The sequence below is a fragment of the Heterodontus francisci genome, chromosome 5 (assembly GCF_036365525.1).
Source record: "Heterodontus francisci isolate sHetFra1 chromosome 5, sHetFra1.hap1, whole genome shotgun sequence".
Lineage (NCBI taxonomy): Eukaryota > Metazoa > Chordata > Chondrichthyes > Heterodontiformes > Heterodontidae > Heterodontus > Heterodontus francisci.
This window is the reverse complement of record NC_090375.1, coordinates 88,917,514-88,939,898: the sequence shown is the minus strand read 5'-3', so window position 1 is coordinate 88,939,898 and position 22,385 is coordinate 88,917,514. Positions and strand designations below refer to the sequence as shown.

General features: G+C 43.8%; 1 protein-coding gene across 1 annotated transcript in view; it reads left to right on the top strand.

Moving 5' to 3' along the window:
- The window catches only part of adcy8 (adenylate cyclase 8 (brain)), a 131,945-nt gene that overhangs the window by 10,094 nt on the left and 99,466 nt on the right, over positions 1-22,385 (top strand). The window contains exons 3-4 of the mRNA XM_068030851.1: positions 4,341-4,471; positions 5,078-5,189. Coding sequence (XP_067886952.1) covers positions 4,341-4,471; positions 5,078-5,189 — 243 coding nt within the window. The remainder of the gene's footprint in view (positions 1-4,340; positions 4,472-5,077; positions 5,190-22,385) is intronic.

Here is a 22,385-nt window from a genome sequence, read left to right as displayed (position 1 = left end):
TGGTAACTTCCCCAGCAGTGAAAGAGAGACCGCAGGAGGTCCAAGAGACAGGGCAGTGGCAGGAGACGGTCCCCTGCAGTTTCACTGAATGTGTAATGAGTGAGGCCATGATCAAATCAGCTCCCCCAGAGGAGACTGAATTGGCACTGCAGGCAGATGACCATGAGGTCTGCCTGTCTGAGGCTTTCTTTGGAAAGTTAGAAGACCCAGAGAATGAGTTAAATGGATCTTCCCTAGCTGAGATTCAGCGAGCTGACCCAGTATTGAGAGAGTTAGCACAGGCTGGCCAGTCTGAAATTGAAGCAAAGGGAGTCCCTGATTGCTACTATTTAAAGAATGAGGTACTGATGAAAAAATGGAGTTTCTGATTCAGATTCAGATATACAGCACTGAAACAGGCCCTTCGGCCCAACAAGTCTGTGCCGACCATTAAACACCCATTTATACTAATCCTACACTAATCCCATATTCCTACCACATCCTCGCCTGTCCCTATATTTCCCCTACCACCTACCTATACTAGGGGCAATTTATAATGGCCAATTTACCTACCAACCTGCCAGTCTTTTTGGCTGTGGGAGGAAACCGGAGCACCCGGAGGAAACCCACGCAGACACAGGGAGAACTTGCAAACTCCACACAGGCAGTACCCAGAATTGAACCCGGGTCGCTGGAGCAGTGAGGCTGCGGTGCTAACCACTGCGCCACTGTGCCGCCCTGTTCTCCTGTGAGTTCTCCTCACAGACCTGAGAGCAAGGAGTGGACAGTGGTTCACCAGTTAGTGGTGCCGCAGAGGTACTGGAGAGAAATAGGAAAAATGGCCCATGAGATTGCAGTGGCTGTACATGTCGATATATGCAAAACCAAAGCCTGCATAAGACAGCAGTTTGACTGGACAAAACTCCATAAAGATGTGGTGGAGTACTGTAGGAGTTGCCACATGTGCCAGGTTGAGGGGAAACCCTAACCTACAGTGAAATATGCGCCCCTAAGTCCTGTACCGGTGTTAGGAGGGCAGGTTAAATGAAGTCCTGAAGGAATCCTGGATGAAAACCCCTACTGTCCGGTCAACCAACGCCGAAATGTTTGAAAAACTAGACCCCACATTCTCCTATGTAAATGCAGACACTAGAAGCACCCCACCAGAGTTGCTAACAGCATTTACAGGCAACTGCACAGACAACGAAAGTCCTCAAGAGGGCAGCGACACTGTGAGGGTGATGCCTCACCTAGTCGAAGTGCCACAGGGGAGTGCAGTAGAATGTGGACAAATCCCTGCAAGTAGGAGTGTCCCAGAGGACAAAGGGAAGATTAGCAAAGAATCCACCCCCACAGTCAGGAAAAAAGGGAACCAGCCATCCACTGAGGTGAAAAGCCCTTGCACGACTCATCAAAGCACTGAAAGAGAGTTCAGAGTGGAACTGCCCACTACCGCCGCCCCTGAACAGAACTCCCACCTCGGGCTAATTAAATCTAACCCTCCCCCTGCAGACCTCAACAAGAACAAAGACCTGAGGCAGTCATGGAAATGTGCAAACTAAAACAAAAACAACTTCCCCAAAAACCACATGTTTATTGGGATAGCAGAAAGGGCCATTTAAAGCAGCACCGCTACAAGAAAAGACAGGCTGTCACAATTCTTAGGGGTCCGAATGAATGAGAGTGATGCATGTGTGTTTTCCTGTCCTTATCTTTTCTTTCGTCCCTTTTAATGAAACGCTCTTTTAAAAATTCGCATTTCATTCCGCTGGTGTGAAGGTGTCATGCAGACCCCCGCCTGCCAACAATGCGGCATATTAATTTTGACATTGATTTTAAACTGTTGCTGGAGTGAAAAAAGGACTTGTTAAAAGAAAATCACCAGACACTTGGCTAGAAAAACATTTGCATACTAACAGACAGTGCTTGGAGAGACAAAAGGCAATTCCCTGGTCCACTTAACCCAAAATGGGGGATGATCATCATACATTGAAGGTGAGGATGCTCACATTCCAGAATGACTACTAGGATGGCAGAATCCACAACAGAAGTGGCCAAACCACTAGTCACATGTCTAACCTGCTGGGCAACCTAGGTTTTTTTGAATTGTGCCACAGAGAAGGCTGTTGAAACTGAAGCTGGAGCAAGGAAGCCTCTCTCTCTGTCTATGTGTCTCTCGCTCTCTCTCTCTCTCTCTCACTTTCTCCCAAGCCACCAGACTCATGGAAGACACATAAACCTCAAGAGAGAAAAGACTCCAACCTCGAAACAAGTTGAAGCGTGCACTGGACCCCAACAAATTGCAAGTCTGACTGGCAAGCAAAGACTTCACAGCAAACTCAAAGGACAGTAAAATAGAACCCCATCTATTGCCTCAAACTTTTCTCCTTTATACTTTTCTACCTTTCTGTCTCTATCTGCGTGTGTGTTTATTGCGTATGCATACTAGCATGGTCACATTGCACATTCGTAGTTGGATTAGAGTTTAAGATTAATAAACTTCTACCTTTCTTGTTTAAAAGTTAAGAAAACCTGTCTGAATTGATTTCTTTGTCTTACAATTGGAAAAAGGATTCACTAAGGGGGAGCTAAAACATGGTATTTTTCTAAAAATTAAATCTTGTTCTGGTTAAACCAGGCAAAGGCTGAGAGGGACCCCCTAGACCCCTTCTCCCCTGGTCATAACAGTGAGGCTTAACCTTGCCACCAGGTTAAGTGCTCTGTGAGAACTAGGATGCACATTCATGATTTTGCTTTTCATACAGAGGGGGGAATTTTGGCTTTGGGCTATAGTGTATAACAAGCAATATCGACTCAGCCAAAAGCAAAATAATGCAATTGCAGGAAATCTGAAATAAAAGCAGAAAATGAGGGAAATACTCAGCAGGTTTGGCAGTATCCGTGGAGAGAAACAGAGTTAATGGGCTGGATTTTCTGGTAAGCGTCGAGAGCCCTACATCAGGCCCATATGGGGGTCCCGAGGCTGCCCATCAAGTTAGCACACTGGGAGCAACCATCTGGGAGACATCTTCCTAATTAGCCGCCTCTGCACTCACCATTCTATTAAGGATGCCAAGCGAGCTCCAGAGGCTGCATGCCCAATCAGAGGCACCACAGCGAAGTCAGGCCACCAACCTCACTGGAAGAGGTGGGCACTGCTGAGGCAGGCAGGGCGCCTCAACATGGAATTCATGAAATAAAGAGGCCCAAAGTTGGTAGGGGAAACCCCTCCGCAGGAATAGTGACAGACTGGGCCTTTCAGCCCCGTGGCCCCATTGCTGGGGCATGATTGATCTGGCAGCCTCAGCACACGGTGTAAGAGGGGCCACTCCACTTTGGTAAAATACTGGTGAGGGCACAAAAATCACTGCTAAGTAGTACCTTAATTGGACTAATTGGCTTTCTACCTTTGTGGAGTGGGCAACTGACCCTGTTCCCAGCCCACCCTGGGAAACTCTCCTGGAGGTGAAAAAGCATTGGGGAGCTGTCCCAATGCACCTTCCCTCTATTTTCCAGTCCCCTGCCTCCAGCCCAATCTCAATGGGACTGGATAGAAATATAACAGCTTTTTAAGAAAATAAATATTGATTAAGCCCACTTATCTATCTCTTCCGATTTTCATTTCCATTGAATGCAAATCGACAAGAGCTGTCTCAAGGATGGCTGAGTCAATATTGCCCATTTTACACAATTGTCCCAAAGTCAAAATTCCTCTCCCCACCACCACCACCCCCCACAGGCCTGTGAGTTTCTAATCTTGGCCATATTGTCAGAAGAAAACACTGGGGTAATTTTAACTATGAATAACGATGTATATTGGACGATATCAAAATGTTGTCCATTATATGCCGCACCCGATTTTCAATTGACTTCATTGGAAAGAACGATCAGGTGTGGTGTATAATGGGTGTCCCCTCCTCATTTTACACCATTGTCCAACATTACACGTGGAAGTTAATGTCAAGGGCTTCCCCATAAAGAGGGAGAACAAATGACCCTCAATCACAATTATAAGAGCATCTCTGATCTGTCTGCTGGGAAATACATAGGGCCTGGATGCTAAAAGAAAGCAAGAGAAAAAAATATATTTTAAAAATATGGGAAGATTAAAATGGGGGTCAGTCATCACATTGATTATTTTTATGAGTATATTGCGTCAAAGAAAAGCAAAATTTAAACCATTGTGTGAAAGTTGAAGAAAAGGTATGTTAACCTTTACAGCCAGAATTGAGAAGGGTGGAGAAGGATAGCTGTGAATGTATTAACTACATTTCTTCCAAATCTAAAGAATCTGCTGTGAATATATTGCCTATAATTGCTAATGATATCCATGTGTGTGTGTGTTTTTTTACATAATTAAGGAGAGGCTGGTTCTTTCAGTTTTGCCACGGTTTGTTGTGTTGGAGATGATTAATGACATGTCAAATGTGGAAGATGAACATTTACAGCACCAGTTTCATAAAATCTACATACATCGCTATGAAAATGTGAGGTAAGAAATCTATTTGCTATTAGTAGCTTTGTTTGATTAAAAAAAAAACTTGCCAAGAGAAGTCAAGTCTTCCATCCAGGATTATAACCAACAGCTTTTTATTTATTTTCTTTTTTTAATGACCCAGCTTATTAGTTACAAAGGAATTAAAATGCATTGAAAAGGGTCAGCCTTTTTTTAATATCTGACTATCACGTTAGTGAGGCTTGCATGACTTGCACGGTCCTTTAGATTCTATACTTGCTTAAATACTTAGTGAAAGAGGCCTGTCACCATTGATGGCTGGCTGTGAGGAATGGAAATGGTTGGCCTTTGTCCTCAACATTTTAATTATGCAATCTATCATAAAGAGCACAGATCCAATTACCTGCTCTCCCAGCTGCATTTTCACAGCACTAAGGATAGAAAGCTCCAGAAATAAGGAAGCAACACATTTTGAAATGGATGCAAATTTTGAAATGGACCTCTACTAGAACTGAAAAGCTGCCTGGTGGTAACAAAGTGAGAATAAAATAACTTAAACTGACCGTATTAAGTGTTGAAATGTAGCTATCCTATTTACTGAACAAAGAAATATTAATACAATATTTTCCATGTTTTATTTAGCATTCTCTTTGCAGATGTGAAAGGTTTTACCAACCTCTCGACAACCCTGTCTGCACAGGAACTAGTGAGGATGCTGAATGAACTGTTTGCGAGATTTGATCGACTTGCACATGTAAGTTCAATTAAGCATAAATGCAGTGGATAGACTTTATAACTGAATTTGATAAGTAAAATCTGGTGCTGCAATGAGCTCAGAAGAAATCTTGAGGGGTTAAGTCAATCATTGGGCTGAATTTTACGAGCTCCTCGATGCTATGGGTCACGGCGGGCGGGAGGGGGGATCCCGTAAAATTCTGCAGGGAGAGGCCGGCTATGACCTGCAACATCAAGAAGGTCCCACCGGATATTACCGGCAGGGGGCCTTCATATACATATTTAAATTATACTAAATTAGATGCAAATTCACTTACCTGCTGGCGGCGGTCGCCCCACACCGATTTTACGGCCGCCGTTCGTCCCTCGCGCGCCTTCGGAACTCCGTATGGAGTTCTGGGGCGGGAACCTGGTTGTGAGGAGGAAGAATAAAATTTTCAGAATGGGAGGGGTGGAGGACGGGGAAAACAATTCTGATTGGATGTGGGGATGGTGGGAAGGGGTTGAAGGGCAAAAGTTTGAAGGTTGGGGGGTAAAGTTCAGGTCGGGAAAAAGGCATGTTTTGGTTATTTCAGGCAATGAAATGTCCATTGGGGGGGGTTGGGGAAGGGCCTCCATCACATAACTTTTTATTTAATAAAAATTAATATGGATAAAGTTTTTAAAATTGTAATTTTTGCTAAGGGCTTAAAGCCCTTTAAAAATGGCACCAGCACCTGTGCGATGGCATGGACGTCGTTGCAGGGAATGCGGCAGCCGCTCCCGCTACGTCAGCCCCCGCGTGTAATATTGCGGGGACTGTGCGACGGCCCTTCCATGTTGGTAGGCCGCCAAATTGATCGCGGCTGCTGCAGAGCGCAGCGCGCGAATAAAATCCAGCCCATCGTGTTTTGCCAGATGCAATAAACTAAATTCTGATTATCGTTTCAAATACTTTAATTTCTTTCATTTTTTTTTTGTCTTCAATTTGTTCCAATTTTCTCTTAATTGATAGATAATTTAAAATAAAAATGCTGTAACATTTCCATAAATTGCGCTGCTTTGAAAATTCATTGAGCATGCTTACATGCCTCTATTGCTTTATAATAATGCACAACTCAATGTAATAATTAAATATAACAAGGTGATCTTGCTTACAATGTGCTTGGATTTATTGCACACATTTGATAGAAATGAAAAAGTTCAATTTACTAATAAAATTACCAAAATAATCAAGAGCTCTTATTCGTCATTTCAGAGTCTGAGAATAAAGAATATGGGGGCAATTTTCAACTACCAGCTGCCCATTCCTCGCCTACAAAAGAAATGAGTGGCTGTTGAAAATTGGGGGGTGGGGTTGCTACCTAGACTGCTGCAATAATGTGCAAGTTCTGTCTGGTGCAATTTTCTGCTGCGTCAATAAATGGGCGAGCAACCTACATGCCCACCTGAAACACATGTTAGTCTGCTTAAATATGTAAATTAGAGCCCTACACCGATTGCAATTTTCAGGTTTAAATGGTTGTAGTGTGAGCTCCAAACGGCCGTACTCCCCACTCCAGATGCCGTCCCCCACCCCATCCACCCACACCGCCATCCCCAGACCCAACCTGTTGGCTGCCTCATTGCGGGAGCTGATCGATTGGCCATCCTCTCCTAATATGGTTCTGGCTTCCCAATTTCATGCCAGTTTTGAGTGGGTCTAATTCCCCTACCCTCCGTATGTCCAGATATTTAATATACATTATATTGTACGTATAAAAAGAAAAATAAGGAATGCCAGAAATATGAAACAAAAATAGAAAATGCTGAAAAAACACAATAGGTAGTCAACACCTGAAAGGAGAAGGCAGACAAAAAGTTTGTGCATAACGTTTATGGTGACTATGCTGATGTGTATTTCCAGCATTTTCTGTTTTTGTATCTTTTGAATGTGCACTATTAACGCCTTTGTAAATTCTCACATTTTAGTATTTTGGGTATGTATGGATCCCAAATTCTTAATGAAGTGCAATGGAAATTACTTTTGCAGGAGGTGAAATCTGAACTTCAATATCTGACTTCATCAAGTGTATATGTATTTTAGGATATAAATAGTTGAATATCAAGTATGCTTGGCTCAGTGATAGCACTTTTGTCTCTCAGTTCAAGTCTCACTACAAGACCTGAGCATGTAATCTAGGCTGACACTCCAATGCAGTACAGAGGATATACTGTATTTTCAGAGATGCTGTCATTCAGATGAGACTAAAAACCCATCTGGCTGCTTAGACATAAAATATCCCATGGTACTAATCAAAGACGAGCGGGGGAGTTCTCCTGGTGGCCTGGCCAAAATTATTGACAAATTGACACCACCAAAAGGAGAGTATCTGTTATTTATCTCATTGCTGTTTTGTGGGTGCTTGCTGTGAGCAAATTGCTAACATGTTTGCCTACTTAACAACAGTGACTACACTTCAAAAGCAATTAATTAGCTGAGAAGTGCTTTGGAACATCCTAATGGCAGGAAAAACACAGCGAAGATGCAACTTCTTTCTTTCTATGTGACATCTGTGTACTTTTGAGCATCAATACCTGAGTAGGTGAGGTGTTTGTGAAGTCTCAGACAGCCTCCCACCTTCCACCCTCCATAAACTTGAGCTCATCCAAAACTCTGCTGCCTGTATCCTAACCTGCTTAATGTCCCATTCATCCATCACCCCTGTGCTCGCCAACCTACATTGGTCCAAAAAGCGCAACAAATTTAAAATTCTTATCCTTATGTTCAAATTCCTTCATAACCTCACCCTTCGCTATCTCTGTAACCTACTCCAGCACTACAACATTCCGAAATTTCTATGTTTCTCCAATTCTGTCATCTTGCACATCTCCAATTTCGGTTGCACAATCATTGGTTGCCACCCTTTCATCTGCCTGGGCCCTTAGTTCTGGAAATCCCCCAAAAACTTTTCCACTTCTCTCTCTTCCTTTAAGATGCTCCCTAAAACCTACCTCTGTGACCAACCTGTCCTAATATCTCTTTATGTGGCTTGACGTCAATTTTTGTTTGATAATGCTCCTGTTATGCGCCTTGGGACATTTTTCTTCAATAAAGGTGCTATATAAATGCAAATTGTTGTTGATTTTATGTTGTGGGCATTGATAGTTGAGCTAATGAAGTATGTGTGTCTTCAGGTTCAGTGTACTGCCACTTTCACATTGATGCTAAATGGTTTTAAATGCTCATTGATGTAAAAATGGCAGCATAACTCAATAATCCACTCCAGAATACATTAAAATGAAATGGGGTGAAACTACCTCAGGGAAGCCATCGCTTTTCATTTGGGCTTGGCATAATGTGATGCGAAATTGCATTCAAAAACTGTTCTGGCAATCCATTGGACTTCTTGGGCACTTTCTAAACCAACTGCAGAGTCTTTTGATTGTTATCAAAGATTGTTATCAGAAGCAACTGCTTCTGTCTGCATTCTCAAAATATGCCAAGGAGCTTTGCACCTGTATGTTATCAAGTGTATGCTCTTATGGTGGGTAGAATGTAATACACAGCCCACAATATAACACTTGCAGCTATGTTTTGCTGTACTGGTTCTTTGATGAAGTAATGGAGAGGGTGGATGAGAGTTATGTTGTGCATATTGACATTCAAAAGGCATTTAATAAAGTACCAAATAATAGACTTGTTAGCAGCATTGAAGACATAGGATTAAAGGCTGCGTGGATATGAAATTGGCTAAGGGACAGAAAACAGAGAGTAGTGCTGAACAGTTCTTTTTCAGAAAGGAGGGAAATGTACTTGGGACCATTGCTGTTTTGATACATATTAATGTCGGGGCATATTTTCAAAGTTTGCAGTTGACACAAAACTCAGAAATGTGAGAAGGAGGAGGAGGAGGACATAAAAAGATTGGTAAAATGGGTAGACACATGGCAGAAGAAATGTAATGCAGAGAAGTGTGAAGTGATTAATTTTGGTCAGAAGAATGAGGAGTGGCAATATAAACTAAACAGTAGAATTTCAAAGGGAAAGCATGAACAGCAGAACCTTGGTGTGTACGTACACAGGTCTTTGAAGCTGGCAGGACAAATTGAGAAGTCTGTTTAAAAAGCATATTGGATCCTTGGCTTTATAAAAGAAGAATAGGGTACAAAAACAAGGAAGTTCTGCTAAACCTTTATAAAACCATTGGTCAGGCCCTAGCTGGAGTATTACAGCCAATTCTGGGCACCAGACTTTGGGAAGGATGTCAAGGCCTTAGAGAGGTTGCAAAGGAGAATGGTATCAAGGAATGAAAACAAGAAATGCTGGAACCACTCAGCAGGTCTGGCAGCATCTGTGGAAAGAGAAGCAGAGATAATGTTTCGGGTCAGTGACCCTTCATCGGAACTGATGTTCCGATGAAGGGTCACTGACCCGAAACGTTAACTCTGCTTCTCTTTCCACAGATGCTGCCAGACCTGCTAAGTGGTTCCACCATTTCTTGTTTTTATTTCAGATTTCCAGCATCCGCAGTATTTTGCTTTTATATTATTATGGTATCAAGGAAGATAGACTCAATTACACAGAGAGACTGGAGAAACTGGTGTTCTCCTGAAAGCAGTGAAGGTCAAGAGGAGATTTGATAAAGGTGTTCAAAGAGGTTTGAGAGAGTAAATAAAGAGAAACTGGTTTCCGTGCAGAACGGTCAGTAACCAAAGGGCAACCGACCCTTCAAGAGGAAGAGTTTCTTGGCTTTCAGTATATTACTCAAATATATTTTTGATATTGCTTCAACACTGCTGCTTATCATTTTCATAGATGACTTAGGGGCTGGAAGCAGGTCAAGTTTGTCTAAGTTTGAGAATGGCACCAAAGCAGGGACAGTGGCAAGTATTAAAAATCACCATCCATAAACTCAGAAAGGTGTTTGCTTTATGAGCAGAAAAGTGGCAAATGCATTTAATTCTGGTAAATGCAAAGTGGTAATATCTGGCCAAAAAAGGTGATGTGGGTATATACTCAATGGGAACATAGTGGAGGAATAAGAGCCAGATGGGCATTGCAGAATATTGGTGAACAGCTCACCAACACCATTAACCTAGTACTCCCAGGTTGCAAAGAAAATAGACAAAATGTTTGACTGTATAGAAAAGGATATCATATAAAAATTGCAGCAGCTTATTTTAAAATGTTCTGTTTCCTTGATCACACTGCATCTAGAGTATTGGGCAGAACTTTTAACTTTGACAGGGTGTAAAATGGGTGATATCAGACAGGCTATCCATTTATTTATTTATTTAGAGATACAGCACTGAAACAGGCCCTTCGGCCCACCGAGTCTGCGCCAACCAACAACCACCGATTTGTGTTCCATGCCCAATTTTCTTCATTGACTTCAATGGAAAGGAAAATTGGTGGGGTGGGATGGCTGATCTGATATCACCCATTTACACCCACCAAAGTGGAAAGTTTCATCAATGGTGTCCCCTTTTGGGCCTGTTACGACTAGGTGAGGAGGGGGTCTCAGGCTCCCCTCTTGCCCTTCCTCTTATTTGACCACAACAGGGTTTATTCCTTTTAAACAATGATTGTGCTGACCACCTTTGTGAGTGTTTTACCTTTACTGTGATCGTAAAAGAACCAATCGAACAGGTTTTCTTGAGTTTAAACAAGAAAGAGGTAAGTTTATTACACTTAACATTCCAACCCCGATTTAAAGAATCCTAAAAGAAATATGCATACAAATAGATTACAGAGGGAAAAATAGATTTGGTGGTTGGATTAAAGTTCCAGAATGGAACTTAAATACACGGTCTGTGAAATGGAGGATCCGGTAGACCTCGGCTGAAGCTGTATTCTTGAAGCCCTCACTAGTCAAAGTGCATTTTGGTTGCAATGCTTTGCTCGAGGTTTTCTTGAAAGCAGAATTGTAGTTGGCTCTCTTCTCCTGGTCACTGGCTGTAGCAGTTTGCAGGCTTGGAGAGTCCACGGTCGCAGATGGTTTTCAAACTTGATGGGCTGAATTCTATAGGCCTGCCACTGAAATCGGCAGCGAGCGAAAAAAATGGCGGGCCACACATGCGGGCCGCAAACAAAAGAGCCGCCATGATTTCAATCTCAGCAACTCAGTTATATAGCCAGGAGGGTTGCCCCCACCCTGCCCCCGATCATGTAGAGGGGGCGGGGTATCTGTCCCCAGCAATGGTGTCAGCTGCCTGTACACAAGCATGATGCCATTTTTAAAGGGCTATCAGCCCTACCGGTAAATTTGAATATTTAAAGTTAAATGGCATTTTTTTTTTAACTCTCTTTTGCCCCTCTCCCACCTCCCAATAACAATTAAATCAATTATTTGTCCTTCCCCCACAAAACACTTACCTTTACTATCTAACCTCCCCCACAACTGCACAAACTTTAAACTATAAACTATAACCCTTCCACTGTCCCCTACATCCATGGCGTTCATTTGACCCCGTCTCCTCCCCGCCCCTCACACTGAGAAACTTACCTCCTCCCCCCTCCCCACCAGTGTTGCGCCTCATTTCCCCAGACCGGGATCCAAATAGGCGGCAATGCCAGCCGCCGGGGTGAAGATCACGGCGGGACTTCAGGAGGCGACGGGAAAGTTATTAATGCAGGTAATTTAATTTATTCAAATATTTAATTTACAGTCCCATTACCAGGTGGCGGAGGGGTGGGGGGGGCCGCCATGAGTCCTCGCCGCAACCGTCAATATTGGGCCGGGCCGGGCCCTGCCGGCTTGAGGTCCGTGGCAAGCCTCATCCGAGGCGATCGTCAGGCCGCCCACCCCCCACCCCACCCCCCCGCCATGGATCCTGAATTCGAAAGCGCTATAGAATCCAGCCTGATGTTTTCTGGGGAGAGAGAAAGAGAGAGAGAGAAAGGGAAACAGCAGCCTCTTCTGCTGCTGCACACTCAGTTACTGCTTGGCTTCCCTGAGTGTAGCAAAACTTCTGTTTTTTTCAGAAATGGACAGACGGTCACATGGTTCTCTCAATCCCATTTGTTTTTAGGAACATAGGAATAGGAGTAGGCCATTCAGCCCATCGAGCCTGCTCCGCCATTCAATATGATCATGGCTGATCATCCACTTCAATGCCTTTTTCCCACACTATCCCCATATGTCATTGGTATTTAGAAATCTGTCAATCTCTGCTTTAAACACACTCAATGATTGAGCAGCCAGAGTCCTCTGGGATAGAGAATTCCAAAGATTCACAACCCTCTGAGTAAAGAAATTTCTCCTCATCTCTGTCCTAAGTGGCTTCCCCCTTATTTTGAATTTGTGTCTCCTGGTTCTAGACTCCCCAACCAGGGGAAACATCTTACCTGCATCTACCCTGTCTATCCCTTTAAGTATTTTGTAGGTTTCAATGAGATCACTTCTCATTCTTCGAAACTCGAGAGAATACAGGCCCAGTTTCCCCAATATCTCTTCATAGAACAGTCCCGCCATCCTGGGAACAAGTCTGGTGAACCTTCGTTGCACTCCCTCTATGGCAATAATATCCTTCCAAAGGTAAAGGAAGCAAAACTGCACACAGTACTCCAGGTGTGGTCTAACTAAGGTTCTATACAATTGAAGCAACACTTCACTATTCCTGTACTCAAATCCTCTTGCAATAAAGGCTAACATACCATTAGCCTTCCTAATTGCTTGCTGCTAGCTTTCAATGACTTTTGGCGAGGTCCCGTTGTACATCTACACTTTCCAATCTCTTACCATTTAAGAACTAGTTTGTACATCTATTCCTCCTACAAAAATGGAAAGCATCACATTTTTCCACATTATATTCCATCTGCCATGTTCTTGACCACTCACTAAGTCTGTCAAAATCCCCTTGAAACCGCTTTGCATCTTCCTCACAACACACATTCCCACCTAATTTTGTGTCATCTATGAACTGGAAATATTATATTTGGTCCCCACATTCAAATCATTGATATATATTGTGAACAGCTGGGGCCCAAGTACTGATCCTTGTGGTACCCCACGAGTCACAGCCTGCCAACACGAGAATGACCTGTTTATTCCTACTCTGTTTTCTGCCTGTTAACCAATCCTTAATCCATGCCAGTATATTACCTCCTATCCCATGTGCTTTTATTTTGCTAACCAACCTCCTGTGAGGGACTTTATCAAAAGCCTTCTGAAAATCCAAGTATACTATGTCCACTGACTCTCCTTTATCAATTTTGTTACTAACATCTTCAAAAAACTCCAACAGGTTCGTCAAACAAGATTTCCCAGTGGCGCAGTGGTTAGCACCGCAGCCTCACAGCTCCAGCGACCCGGGTTCAATTCTGGGTACTGTCTGTGTGGAGTTTGCAAGTTCTCCCTGTGTCTGCATGGGTTTCATCCGGGTGCTCCGGTTTCCTCCCACAGCCAAAAGACTTGCAGGTTGATAGGTAAATAGGCCATTATAAATTGCCCCTAGTATAGGTAGGTGGTAGGGGAATATAGGGACAGGTGAGGATGTGATAGGAATATGGGATTTGTGTAGGATTAGTATAAATGGGTGGTTAATGGTCGGCACAGACTCGGTGGGCCGAAAGGCCTGTTTCAGTGCTGTATCTCTAAATCTAAAAAAAAAATCTATTCTAAAATCCTCCCAATCCTCAGGTTTACTACTATTTCTGGCAACTTTATAGGCTTTTTCTTTTAATCTTATACAATCCTTAACTTCCTTTGCTATCCACAGTTGACTGCCTTTTCTTTTGGAGTTTTTGTGATTGAAGGAATGTATAGTTGTTGTAAACTATGTAATAATTCGTTAAAGACTATCCATTGCCTATGTACTGTCATAGCTTTTAATGTATTTTCCCAATCTACCTCAGCCAATTTGCCTTCATGCCTTCACAATTTCCTTTGTTCAAATTTAACACCCTGGCTTCAGATTGAACTACCTCACTTTCAAGCATAATGTAAAATGTATTATGGTCACTCATTCCTAAAGGTTCTTTTACACCAAGATTATTAATTAACCCTTTCTCATTACATAATAATACTGGATCTAAAATAGACTGTTCGCTAATCGGTTCCTCAACATACTGCTCGAGAACACTATCCTTAACACACTCCAGAAACCCGTCCTCCACATCATTAGTGCTCATTAGGTTTACCCAGTCTATATGCAGATTGAAGTCACCCATGAGATACAAGGTTCAGAATTGGTTCCATGGGTTCCAGAATGCCAATATTTACCCTCAGAGGGGTTTGCTCTTTCAAAGTCAAAGCATCTGGACAGCCTTGCCTGTTGTGCTAATGAAGCAATCCTAGGTAATTCAATTACTTAGAGCAAGCCATTGTACTTGGTCCAGGGCTTCTCAGACTCCTGTCTGCAGTTCTATCTCCTGGTATTTCAAATGCAAATTGCAGTGGCCATCTTAGCTGCTAGTTTTCTAAAAGTTACTATAGGATTTATTTCCATTTAAAGTCTAATGTAAGTTTCCAACCAATGAAATTAATATTCTTATTTGGCATATGGGATTTTCTTGACAGGGCCCCTACTTTCAAAGTGATATCATGTCATTGGAAAGGGTTCAGCAGAGGGCCACAAGATTAACACCAGCACTTCGATGTCAGTACTTAAAGGGTTAAATGATATCCATATACCTGTTGATCATGGCCTCTTAATAATCTGGAAGGATCTGTTGTACCATTGTTGAAAAAGGGTGTGAGGGATAGGCCAAATAATTATAGTCTGACCTCAGTGGTGGGCAATTATTAGAATCAATTCTGAGAGATAGGATAAACTGTCACTTAGAAAGGCATGGATTAATTAGGGATAGTCAGCAGGGATGTGTTAAGGGAAGGTCGTGTCTTACTAACTTAATTGAATTTTTTGAAGAAGTAACAAGGAGGATTGATGATGGTAGTGCAGTGGATATGGTCTACATGGATTTTAGTAAGGCATTTGAAAAGGTCCCACATGGCAGACTGGTCAGAAAAGTAAAAGCCCCTGGGATACAGGGGAATAAATATGGTGAGTTGCATCTAAAATTGGCTCAGTGACAGGAAACAAAGGGTAATGGTCGATGGATGTTTTTGCAAATGGAAAGCGGTTTCCAGTTCCACAGGGCTCAGTGTTGGGTCCCTTGCTGTTTGTGGTATATATTAATGATTTGGACTTAAATGTGGGAGGCATGATTGGGAAATTTGCCGATGACACAAAAATTGGCCGTGTAGTTGATAGTGAAGAGGATAGCTGTAGACTGCAGAATTATATCAATGGTTTGGTTGAGTGGGCAGAAAAGTGGCAAATGGAATTCAATCTGGAGAAGTGTGAGGGAATGTATTTCGGGAGGGCAAACAAAGCAAGGGAATACACAATAAATGGGAGGATATAGGGGTAGAGGAAGTGAGAGACCTTAGAGTGCAGGTCCTTGAAGGTGGCAGGACAGGTAGTTAAAGTGGTGAAAAAGGCATATGAAATGCTTTCCTTTATTGGCCAAGGTATAGAATACACAAGCAGGGATGTAATGCTAGAACTGTATAAAATGCTGGTTAGGCCACAGCTGGAGTATTGCTTACAGTTTGTGTCACCACATTCCAGGAAGGACATAATTGCTCTGGAGAGAGTACAGAGGAGATTTACAAGAATGTTGCCAGGGCTTGAAAATTACAACTATGAGGAAAGATTGGATAGGCTAGGGTTGTTTTCCTTAGAACAGAGGAGGTTGATGGTATACAAAATTGAGGTATACAAAATTATGAGGAGCTTAGATAGAGTAAACAGGAAAGACCTGTTTCCCCTAGCAGAGAGGTCAATTACAGGGGGCACAAATTTAAGGTAGAAGGATTGGAGGGAACAAGAGGGTGGTGGGTGTCTGGAATTCACTGCCCGGATCAGTGGTGGAGGCAGAAACCCTCAACTCATTTAATGGGTACCTGGACCTGCACCTGAAGTGTTGTAACCTGCAAGGCTACAGACCAGGTGCTGGAAGCTGGGATTAGATTGGGCAGCTAGTTTTTTTCAGCCAGCGCAGACATGATGGGCTGAATGGCCTCTTTCTCTGCCGTAACTTTTCTATGGTTCTATGGTTTAAGCGGCTCCTCACAATTTCAGTCAGGGTCCTCTAAAAATCTGAATTGATAATCAGAACAGCCAGATGGATGACTTAAACGCCGAAGAATGTGACTGTAGTGTAACAAATGCTTTGAAAGATGATGAAAGCGAAGTTAATTTTAAGTATTTATTTGCAATTACCACTTAAAGTTAAACACTAGAAAGTGCATAGTAATCAGTGGAAATTAAAACATTACAAAAGAAAATAGGCTGCTGGAAATTTGCAAACAACAACAACTTGCATTTATTAAGCGCCTTTAATGTAGTAAGATGTCACAAGGTGCTTCACAAACAAAGTTTGACTCTGAGTCACTTAAGGAGATATTAAAGAAAATGACCAAAATCTTATATAACAATATATGACATAAGACATTAGGCCAGCCAGTCTACCAAACTAGTCCTTTCTAGGCATGGCGCAATTTCTGAAAACCATCCCCATCTCCCACCCTATTTCCCCCCACAACCTCAACACCCAACCCCATAGCCATGCAATCTTCTGGAAAGGCAAAAACAAACCTTAGGCTGATCCAGGAAAACTTTCTGTGAAATTTGGTTCTGACAAGCTGTTCAACAAATTCCTGGGGACTACAGTATATATATGATACAACCCCCAAAGGCCCACCTGCTTTCTATGTCTAGACACATTAGTCACTCTTGGGAATTCGCCCAGCCCCCTTTTGAACACTGTGCAGTCAAATTATTCCAAATGTGCAGTCAAATTATTCCAAAGGTTAATGTTGCTGCCAAAAGAAATACCTCCAAACCTCTAACCTATTTCGATGCTTACCTAACTTATGCATATCCCCTCCCAAACTTGTCTAGCTCAACTAGTCTATTCTTTTGATATTTTCAATTCACTGACGAGACTTAAACTAGGTATCAATCTAGCGACCCACCTCTGAACCCTTTCCATTGCCTCTATCTCACCCATGTAAGAAAACCAAAATTGGACACAGTAGTCTAAATGTGACCTGACCAAGGCCTTACACAGAGAAAGGATAATATTTCATGCTTTGTATTTATTTGTCCCGGCAAGACATCTTAGCACCCTAGTTACTTTTATAATAGCTTTTGGCACTAGTCATGGACCTCCGGTGGCTCATGCTACCTAAACTCTGGTCCTTCTCCTGTTCAGCAACCTTGAACACTCCATCCTGCAGGGTGTATATATGCTTGATATTGCACCTGCCCAAGTTCATCACACTGTATTTATCTCTATTGGGGGAAATTTAACTGTCAAGGGGAGTCAAGTTCGGGTGAAGGTGGAATGTAAAAAAGTAGCTCTGGGTTGGCAGCCCAACATGACCCAGATGGGTTTGCAGGTCAGCAGGGTACTTGCATGTCATTAAAATATTCAAAGAGGCAATTAACTCAGGATTTAATCCATCATTCTGGCTTTAACAGCCAAGCAGTGCTTTCTCAAGCTTTGTAGAGTCCTCCAGGGTCAAATAAAAGCAAAATACTGCAGATGCTGGAAATCTGAAATAAAAACAAAGTGCTGGAAACATTCAGCAGGTCTGGCAGCATACATGAAGAAAGAAACGGAGTTAATGTTTCAGGGCTGTGAGCTTTCCACAGACCTGAAACATTAACTCTGTTTCTCTCTCCACAGATGCTGCCAGTCCTGCTGAATATTTCCAGCACTTTCTGTTTTTTTATTCCTCCCAGGTCAAGTTCAGGGCACAGCGGAGAGTGCTACTTCAGTGAAACTGACAGGCTGGGAAGCCTTCAAACAGTGAAACTGAATAGTTACAGCAATGCCTAGGTGAGAGGCTGCTGCTCACAGCACTTCTTCTGAGAGTATGCTCTTACTGCTTGACAGGTGATTTCCAACTTCTTGGAAGTCAATTCACCTGTCTTAGGCTTCACTCAGTTTGATCTGCACTTCGCTGGTGCCAGCCTTCACCGCGGCATGGGAGCAGCTTATGCAGCTCTACCTTGAACTCTAATCAGGAACAAGAGGAGCAGCACCAACGTGAACAGCAGCAGGAGCAGCAGGCGTAACACCAACAGCAGCATCAGCTGCCTTCTCCTCAGCCACATCCCGCTGCACTGGACAGAGGGGTTGGACACAGAGATCCAGTTCAAAGGAGGCGAGACCCCCAACAAAGGATCTACAGGCAGAGAATCAGCTCCCTCAACATGTGTGAGCACCAGTGCCTCAGGTTCTCTCAGCAACTCATTGCTGATATCTGCAGCCTCCTGGAACAAGATCTCCTGTCCTTTGGAGCAGGTGGGCATACATTGCCAATGGCTATTAAGGTGCCTATCACTGGAGGTACACCCCCACCCATCCCACCACCCGGTTCTCTGTTTCTCCCTGGAATTGTGCAATCTGTTCTCCTGCAAGGAGAGAAAACAGAGAGGTGTGAGTGTGAGAAATGGATTGTGTGGAGAAAAACTCTCTTCCTCAAAAGACAGTGAAGCAGAGTCTGAATATTTTTAAGGCAGTGGTAGATATTCTTGATAAGCAAGGGGGTGAAAGGTTATCAGGGTTGGGCGGGAATGTAGAGTAATCAGTTCAGCCATGAACTTATTGAATGGCGGAGCAGGGTTGAGAGGCCGAGTGGCCTACTCCTGCTCCTAATGCGTATGTCTGTATGTCATATGACAACATTTGGGAAGATGACTATGAGACATGGATGTGAGATGGCACAAAGATGAGAGTGAGTGTGAGTATTGGCTGTTCAGATTTGGAGGTGAGGAGGTCCCTGGAGAGAGAGGAATGAGTGAAGCTGCAAGGTGTGTTGGTCTGAGGAGTGCTGTGCAGGAGACTGCTGGGAAAGTCACAGTGTGGGTGTTGGCACTTGAAAGTGTTATGCCACTCACCCTTCCAGCCCTCATGAGGTCCTCGAACATCTTGGTGCACTGTCTCCTGGTTCAAGGGACCACACTCCTGCTGTTCACTCCTTCAGCCTGCTTGGTTTGGGAGGCCAACCTCTTCCTCCTGTCCTTGGCAAACATCCCCTCATTTCAGTCCCTCAGATTCCACAGCAGGACCTCCAGATAAGAGTGAGAGACCCACGGATCACAAGCCTTCCCAGGTTTCCTTTCCATTCTAGTGGTAGCTGGAGCCTCAGGAATCAATGCACAGTTCAGCCATTCTGACCCCTGCTGGTCCTTTTGATTAGAAATCCTTCCTTTGACAGATTCGGCGTGACGTCCCATCTGCCCTCTCTGACTGGCCGGGAAACCCAGAAGTGAGATGCTAATGCCGTGGCTGAGTTAATGAGCCACGGCAAAGCCCACTGATGGAATAAATGAGTTCCTGACTTGCTACCATCTTTCCCCATGCAGGTCTGTTTAAATAAAATTTCGTCCATTAAAAGACATCTGATAGACATGAATCTATTTCTCCCATTGCACCCAGATTTGTCTGTAATCCATCTTCATCATCTAAGGTTCTTACACCCACAAATAGCTTTCTGTCATCTATTAAATTGTTGATAGTTCCCCAACCAAATCATTAATGAAGACAGTGAAGGATGCTAGCACTGGTCCCCACATGGCACAACTACCATTAACAATTACTTACTATTTATGAGCGTGCACAGCTCCTTGCCAAATTCAAAATTTGCCTGCCAATCCGACAGAACTCAAACGAATTAATAGCTTTTGCGTGGCAAGTGGTCAAAGGATTTTTGGAATTATAGATTGGATAGCCCCTGAATTCGGGCACAGAGATCACGATGCACAAAAACTTCATGCTGCCTTCTCATTTCCATGATCGTGGGGTGCAGCCCAGTGCTGAACACACTGCTGAGTGGCTGCATGACTCAGCAGGGGGCCCAAGCTTGTGTGAGGCAAGGACCACATTAAGCTAACCTTGAAGTACTTGAAGTCAGACAGCACCTCTTAAAGGCGAGATACTTTCTGGCTGCAGCAGGGGCTGAAACTACTTAGGCAACCTTGGAAGAACTTCAGGAAGGACCCAAAATGGCTTGACAGGTGACAGAGCGTGCCCTCAGATTTTCAGGTGCTGCACTGGAGTCACCGGTACAGGAGGTGGACTGGAGGAGAGAGGCCCCCTTCCCTTCGGGGACTAGGAGGTTCTCCAGACAAGTGCTCAGAACGCAGTGGAAGCAGGTGACCATGGCAGTCAATGCCAGCATTGGATGCAGTGCTGAAAAATATTTAATGACCTCACATGAGTGGTCAACGTCAGCGAATGCATCCTTACATACCAAATCCTATCAACTGCACTACTCGCCTCACACACTGCTCTTGGCTTAGTGCAAGTAGGGGAATTGCTCCTGAAAACACTAAGTGGATAAGGCCTCCTTCTGAGAGCCCTCCTCCCTCTGCAAGCAGCTTGTCTTCTCTGCTGCTTCTGCTCCATCTCTCTCTTATGCTGCAGCCTAATGGAAACTGCAACTATAGCCCCAATGACTGGGAGCAAGTGCTGTACCCAGAGACTTTTCAGAAGCACACAACTCCTTCCAAACATCCAGCACCACTCTCTGCTGACTTAACCAACCCTTCAAAACTCTTCCAACAACCCAGTACTTCTACTAACTCTGCAACAGCAAAACAGCAAATAGATTGTCAACGGCAATTCACCTGCTGCAAGTTGGATGGTCCTGCTTTTAAATAGCTCTAGTTGGGGTTCCTTCATTCAGCTTGACTCTCTAATAATTCAGCATTGTTAAGAGACGGTGTTAACTAGAGCAGCGAGCGGTCCAAAATTACCAGTGGGCGTCAAATAAGCATTGGACGCTGACTGACGTCACAATCTGCTCACTTGCATGCTTCTGCAGCACGTATGAACACCCATGCTATCGCCCTCTACAGCATCGTAATCAGTACAGACCATGCCAGAAGTGGTCAGGAGAAGCCCCTCTGTCACCTTTAAACTCAACTGACTCCCATAATGCTGAAACCGCTGGTGTTATGAAGCTGAATTTCGCTCCACCAGCTTTGTGAATTCCTCAAAAAATTCAACCAGGTTTGTGAGACAGGATCTTCTTTTCCAGAAGCCATATTGAGACTCTCTAATAAGTCTGCCTTTGTCAAGGCATCTCTGACAAGAGATACAGGGCTGAATTTTAATAGCTCGCCGCCGTTCTCAGCTTCAAAAAGTGCGTGGCGCACACACGAGACGTGCGCCACGGACCCGCCATATTTTGCCAGCGGCTCATTAGCACAGAGGGGCGGTGGAGCGCCCGTCCCCCCCCCCCCCCAATGACATAGAGGGGGCAAGCGCACCATCCACAGTGCAGAGGCCAGCACTATTTTTAAAGGGCGTTAAGCCCTTAAGTAACATTTACATTTTTAAAGTCACAGAATGTTCAAAAATAAAGATACACATTTATTAACATTTTCAATCCCCTCTCCCACACCATCATTGCCTAATCAATTCATTAATTTCCCTTTCCCCTCAAAAACTTTTATTCTGATCCCGACCTTTCCCCCCAAACATTATTAACTTTATCCCTCAACCCCTTCCCACCATCCCCCCCACCAATCAGAAGAGTTTTCCCCACTCCCCCCGCCCCTCCCCTGAAAATTTCACTCCTCCCCCTTCCCCACCAGTGGTCTACCTTGGATCTCTGAATGGAGATCCGAAGGCGCGGGAGTTCTGGCAACCGGCTGGAATATCAGAGCTGGATGGCCGTCGCTACAAGGTAAGTCATTATTCATTAATTTCCATTGATTTTAATATTTAAATAAAGTCTCCATCATCTTGCAGCGGGGAGGGCCTTGCCGCCACCGGTAAAATGGAGTGGGGGCTTCCCGGCAGTGAGGCCCGTGACTGGGCCCCCCCCCCCACCCCCGCCACAACCCCCGACATTGGGGGGCTGGTAAAATTCAGCCCACAGTGTATTTTCAGCAGTTCTAGCAACCTGCCTTAGAACAAAGTCAAACTAATGGGCCAAAGTTTCCCAGTTATGACTTATTGCCCCTTTGAAACAATGGCACATATGGGCCTTTTTCCAGTCCTTGGGAACAATCCTAGACCCCAGCGAACTATTAGACATATAAGCAAGGGGCTCACAAAGCACAGTTCGCATTTCTTCGAGTGAATGCTGTCAGGGCCAGCAGCCCCAATCTATTTTGAAAAATCTAATTCTAGCCAGGGCTACATCTGCATCTACTTTAATACATTCAATTACATCACCCTGTCCTATGTTAATGATAACACAGCAGTATCTTCAATAATGTAGAC